Raw genomic sequence first — 6,117 nt, forward strand, 5'->3', positions numbered from 1 at the left:
TAAAAAAGAAAATAAAAGAAAACAAACAATTTAGTTGAATCACATTTGTTGATTTGAAGGTTTGGAAGTTTGATCATATGGTTTGAAAATGCAGTAGTGACAAGGTTGTCATTGCCCTGTACTTGGGCCTTCAAGTACAAAGATTGAGGGCCCAACTTATTAACTAATGAAAGAGAATTGTGTGGAGCCCAGCCCAATCTAGTTGGTAAACATAACATTTTTCCTTCAACAAAATATATATATGGACACGAAGGTATTATAAATGAGTTTTTTTTTTTTTTACCCACTTTAATGGAAAAGACAAAAGATAAAGGATAAAGGTTTGATCTCTCATTTTGAAGGGAAAAAAATATCATAGTAATTTAAATGAAATAACATCTATCTTTCCAGTTCACAAGTGAAAATCTATTTATTTTACCTCTTTTAAAAACTTGTTTTATAAATTGAGATTATAAAAACTACTTTCACATGTAAGTTTATATTTGTTATCTATGTATTACTACTATTTTAACAAATCAAGTCGAGCTGTGAAAAAAAAAAAACTTGGTTATTTAAAAACGAGTGCCAATTCATTATGGAAAGAAAAAAAAAGGCCAATTTTTATATTTTTAGTGTTTTAGGAGAAATGTATATTTTTTTTTTAAAAAAATGATTCACTTATTTAGAAGCCCGGCTCAATTAGCCCAATTTCGTATTGGGCCTTAAATCAATTGGGGTTTCATCTTCTTTTCTTCGACATATCGGATTCGGATCGGCTTTCCCGAATCCGATACGTCGTTTTTACGCGAGACAATGTCGTTCGTTCTTCTTCGGGATTCAATTGAGAAAGTTGAGTTGTCAAATATTGGGAAAACTTTTAACAGCCATTAACGAACCAGTCCCGAAGGCGCAAAGCTTTTTTTTTTCTCTTTTGCAGAATTCTCCAATTGCTGCACGGACTCTACGAAAGTTTAATCAACAAACCAATTACTTGGATCGGTTGTTTTTACATAGCCTTTATCGCCATGGGTTGCTCCTCCTCTGTCCCAGGTATTTTCAATTCTTGAATTTCATTGCTTCTGCTTTGTTACGTCTATCAGATTCCTTATTCGTTTATTTATGTTTGATTAAAGAGGGTGTATTGAGAATTTTGGAGGTTGATTGTTTGGTCTGTTCTATGTTGTTAATTATGGAGTCGTCTTGGTTCCTTGATTTCTTTAACGGGGGGACATTAGGGTTTGGTGGGTTTTGCCTTAGGTTTCTACTATTAAGGTTTTAATGTTACCCACAGGAGTTTTGTTGAGTTTCATTGATCTTTTGGGGGGTTAATAATGCAGACAGGGCTTCTGGGCGATCGGGTGGGCTTAATCCAGAGAACAGTGCAGCTGATTCCAAGAATTTACGCGTCAAGGTATTTGAGAAGCACCCAACTCATTTACTTGTAGTTTTCCTTTTCCTTTTACTGCTAATGGACTCTATTACAGTCTGATGACTGGTAATGTTGTTGACTAAGGATTCTTTCCTGTAAGAAGACAAATATACGATGGCTAACATGCAACGATGGTTTCCTCGTTTTTGAACTGATAATTGAGCTATGAATTTAATGATATCTGAAGCTAAAGATATGCCCATGTGTCATTTCTTATAATGCTTAAAAGTTTTTATGATATCTTCTTTTTCCATCTTCTCTTTCTGTCTTTATGCAGCTTGTCCTGCTAGGTGATTCTGGTGTTGGTAAAAGCTGTATTGTTCTTCGCTTTGTCCGTGGTCAGTTTGATCCAACGTCTAAGGTTAGGGCATGCTACAGTCTGTAAATTCTTGAAATAAATATGCGCTTGATACAAAAAAATTTACATTTTTCTCATTGTATTCCCAGAATAACTACAATCTTTTGATAAGATGTGTTTTGTTGAGAGAATTTAGGTAACAGTTGGAGCATCATTCTTATCACAAACGATAGCTCTTCAAGATTCCACAACAGTGAAGTTTGAAATATGGGATACTGCTGGGCAAGAGAGGTAGAATTATCCAAATTCTTAGTTGGTATTTCGCATCCTCGAACATGTGTCTTTTAACTTCTTAGCAAGTAACAATATTCCCATTGGTAGCCCTTTTCTGTTTATTTTCAAGTTCACAAGAGCTTGTTGTTGCAAGAGGTTATAGCTGTTGATTTTTCTTGATTTAGGTATGCTGCATTAGCACCACTTTACTATAGAGGTGCTGCAGTTGCAGTTATTGTATATGATATAACAAGCTCCGATTCCTTTGCCAAAGCACAATATTGGGTTAAGGTATGTTTTAAATTGATGAGGTAGTTTCAGTCTTATATCATTAGTTGAGCATCCCACTCACCAGTGACCAAATTTAGAACAAAATGGAATTCTTTTTTATCGATGAGCACATTATCAGATAATTATACTCGTCACTATCTGTCTGTTTTCCCCTTGTACCTTCTCCTCATTTTTGGTTTACATGCATGGTATATGGATGTTTCGCATTTCCTTTGATGATCCTCAGTCCTGATTCTCTCACTCCGGCACTCCGATTTTTCATTCCAAGTATAATTGTTGTTGTGTTGTATGGGTGGGTGGGGGGGGGGGGGGGGGGGGATCTTTTTTGGGTTCAGATCAATCAATGCTGACCATGGTAACATTTGTAGTTGGACGTTAGAAAAGTGCCTACTTGCCCAAGGAACAACTGATTTTTTAAAACTTGTGGCTCTTTTTTGTTGAACTGATAACTATTTTAAAAAGGCTGTGTCTGTAAGCTACGATATTCACAATTCATATTGGGCACTTACAGGAGCTACAGAAGCATGGCAGCCCTGATATCATTTTGGCATTGGTCGGTAACAAAGCTGATCTTCAAGAGAAAAGGAAAGTAACTGTTCAGGTAAGTTCAGTGTTATTCAATCAAATGCATTTTCATTCTCTTCCTGTCTTCTTTATTTATTCTTAGTTCTAATTTGTTCTTTTTTCAAAATGGGGAAAGATATTTTAACTCACTAATGTGAGATATTTATGTTTCACTTTGAAGGATGGGACTGAGTATGCAGAGAAGAATGGAATGTTCTTTATCGAGACATCTGCGAAGACTGCAGATAATATAAATGAGCTGTTTGAGGTATTTCCGATTTTATCCTTTTTTGTACGACTTTCATAGCCTCTGTTCATAAACAAGCAAGGTGAATAATTGTGTATAGCAATTCTTTTATGATATTTCACTGTTGGCTGAGCGGTATTAAACATTTGAATGTTGCTGTTTAAGGTTGGAAGTTCCAGAACCTGCATAAGTCGTAGTCGTAGTTAGTAAACTTTATAATAGTCATTAGATTTGCGAAACTTTAGCAGCCAATTCTCTCTTGGTGATAGTGCTGAACTTAAAGAAGATGTGAGGTTGGAACGTTCTTTTACCCAGCTTTTGTTGGTGGTTGTATCTTTCATTATGCTATCTCCATAGGGTGTCAAATCAGGTTCCATGCTGCCAGAACGTTCATCTCAGGTCTCTTTTGGTGGTTCTATCATGATTGCTCAGCGCCACATTTAAAATCTGGCCCGCAGGAGGACAATTTTAATTGGAAATTTTCTGGCTATTAGCTCTTAGCTGACTTGTTGTTTGTTTGGATTGAAATGCTGTTTTTTTACCTCTGATTGGTCTGTAGTGCATGTTTTATTGAACGTCTCTCTGTCTCTGTCTCTGTCTCTGTCTCTGTCTCTCTCTAGTTCATGATTCTACTGTTAAAGGCTTAGGATTTTTCCTTTTTAAGTGTGCTGTTTTTGTTGAATGACGGATGACTGGTCCTCTGTAAATTAGTTAGTTTCTATATTTCATCCGAAAATTGAAATCTTTGAGTAACACATTTCATGGCTTGAGCTACGTGAAGACGTTCAATAGTTGGTTTGATCACTTAGCGATGAGAAACCCTGTCTCTTTCATATAAAGTTTCTCTTGTAATGTATGTCACTCATACTGAGAGGGGCAGTTTAAGATTCTTGGCTTTATAGATTCTGCTACATGTTTTTATTCACAATACACTTGGAGATCAACCAATTCTTCACTATTTGATTTGGCAGGAGATTGCGAAGCGGTTGCCACGACCAACTTCCTCATGATCCTACGCGACATGAATGATGTTGTCAACAGCTTATTTTAAAGGAAATCTGCCTGCTCTCATGTGATAGATATGTGTATAGTTTGGTGAGTCTGCAGTCTTTCGCTTTGTTATTTGATTTGACTAGTTGATACTTTCAGCCCAAAGTGTAACATTAAACAGATATGAAAATGGTGAAAGATTCATTCCCCTTTAAACCATAATCTGCAATGTAAACTATATTTCCTGAGACTGACAGAAAGATTACATAGGTTTTATTTCTTTTTCTTTTTAGATGTTCAAATGGGGATGGAGAAGTTTAAACTCTATTTGAGATCTTTAAATGCATCATTGAAGGGATCAAAGAAAGTACCATAAAATGGATTTGGTTTTCTTTACCTGGGGTTTTGGTGGATTATTTTTGTCATTTTCGATTAGATTATGTTGCAAACCTACCGTGAGTTAGCCTAGTAGTAAAAAAGAAGGTCCAGTTTCATAATTAATTGGGAAATCATAGTTTCATAATTAGACTCAATCAATGGTAGAACAAATTTGTTGGATTGTTCAATACTTGACCCAACATTTGCAAATAATAATAAAAAAATTTGTCGAGCAAGTGATTAGAAAAGTAAGTAGGGAAAAAAAAAACTTCCCCAGTACCTCAGAAAATGGTCTTCAAATTCCTTAAAAATAAGTCTTCAAAAAGCAAAGCATAAACTTTTTATTTAGGGTACTAAAAAAAAAACTATTGTTTTCAAGGGAATAGTTTATTTTTGGGCACACACATCTATGTGGATGAGGTTATCAAGTTGGTTGATTTGGTAAATATTCCTTTTGTTGAATGAATAAGAATATCTGGAACTATAATAATTACCTTATTAAAATACTAACCACTGTTTCAAAACTTCACATTCATGGATTTTGTTTCCTACAATATTTACTATTTGACATTTATTATTATTTTATTATAGTATTTACATTTTTTTATCAAATTAAAATAGTCTATACGTATCTATTATAATTCGAATTAAAGTAATATAAACTTTAAACTATAATAATATAAGAGTCTAATAACTCCTCATCGCTTCAACATTTTCTTAATTGTTAAAATACGTTTTTGGTTCTTATCCTTTTCATAAAAGATAATAAGTTAGTTTTTTAATTTATCCTTTTCATAAAAGATAATAAGTTAGTTTTTTAATTTTGGTTTACGACGACTTAGATACTATACTTTCAATTTAGTTCTTGAATTTTTGTTCTACAATTTAGTCCTTACATTTTAAATGTGCAACAATTTAGTTTCTAATCTAAGAAATCCATCAAATGTAGATGTCAATTTTAGTTATTTTAAGAAAACCATCAAATGTAATTATTTTAAGAAAACCATCCAATGTATATGTCAATTTTAATTATTTTAGAATGCAGGTTATTTTTTCTTTTTTAATATTGAGTATATAATTAGTTTATTGGTTTATTTACGTAATTTCTTATTAAACATTAAATACTAATTTCTACTGTAACTACTAAATCATTGCATATTTTAATGTACAATTGTAAGTATATAGACTAAATTGTTGCTTATATGAAAGTTTTGAGCTACAAATAATTTAACAATCTAAATTAAATTATGAGAATTGATAGTATTAATTATGAAAATATTTTCCCTTTGCTCATAGAATTTGGTTACATTTTAAAATTATATTATTTGAAAAATATAAATTCAGAACTTTCTGTAGGTCAACCCATATGGGATGAGAATTAAACTTCCAACAAAATAATCTCAATGGTTTGCAATATAATAACAAAAAGTAAAATATTAAGAACTCCATGCTTTTATTTCGTATATTCTCTTTAGCATATATGATCATGATTCATGCAGCAGAAGAACAATTGGACGTTTCGATTTTGTTTTGCCATATAATCGAAAATTCCCAAGTACATTTAATTTGATTTAATTTGGTACTTATGATTTATTGAATTTTCATAAATTATTCATTAAAAATATCGTTTATCTATTGTAAAAACTTTTATTCAGACTTAAATCTGAA

At 32.7% G+C, this 6,117-nt stretch overlaps 1 protein-coding gene across 1 annotated transcript; it reads left to right on the top strand.

The window, feature by feature from the left end:
• The first annotated feature begins 804 nt into the window (after window positions 1–804).
• LOC101217735 (ras-related protein RABF1) lies at window positions 805–4,398 on the top strand. The gene is made up of 8 exons (XM_004140025.3): window positions 805–1,029; window positions 1,317–1,390; window positions 1,686–1,769; window positions 1,903–1,997; window positions 2,165–2,270; window positions 2,782–2,871; window positions 3,016–3,102; window positions 4,053–4,398. The coding sequence occupies exons 1-8, from the start codon at window positions 1,005–1,007 to the stop codon at window positions 4,089–4,091; spliced, it is 600 nt and encodes a 199-aa protein (XP_004140073.1). The 5' UTR covers window positions 805–1,004; the 3' UTR covers window positions 4,092–4,398.
• The last annotated feature ends 1,719 nt before the right edge of the window (window positions 4,399–6,117 follow it).

Source organism: Cucumis sativus, chromosome 6, assembly GCF_000004075.3.
Source record: "Cucumis sativus cultivar 9930 chromosome 6, Cucumber_9930_V3, whole genome shotgun sequence".
Taxonomy (NCBI): Eukaryota; Viridiplantae; Streptophyta; class Magnoliopsida; order Cucurbitales; family Cucurbitaceae; genus Cucumis; species Cucumis sativus.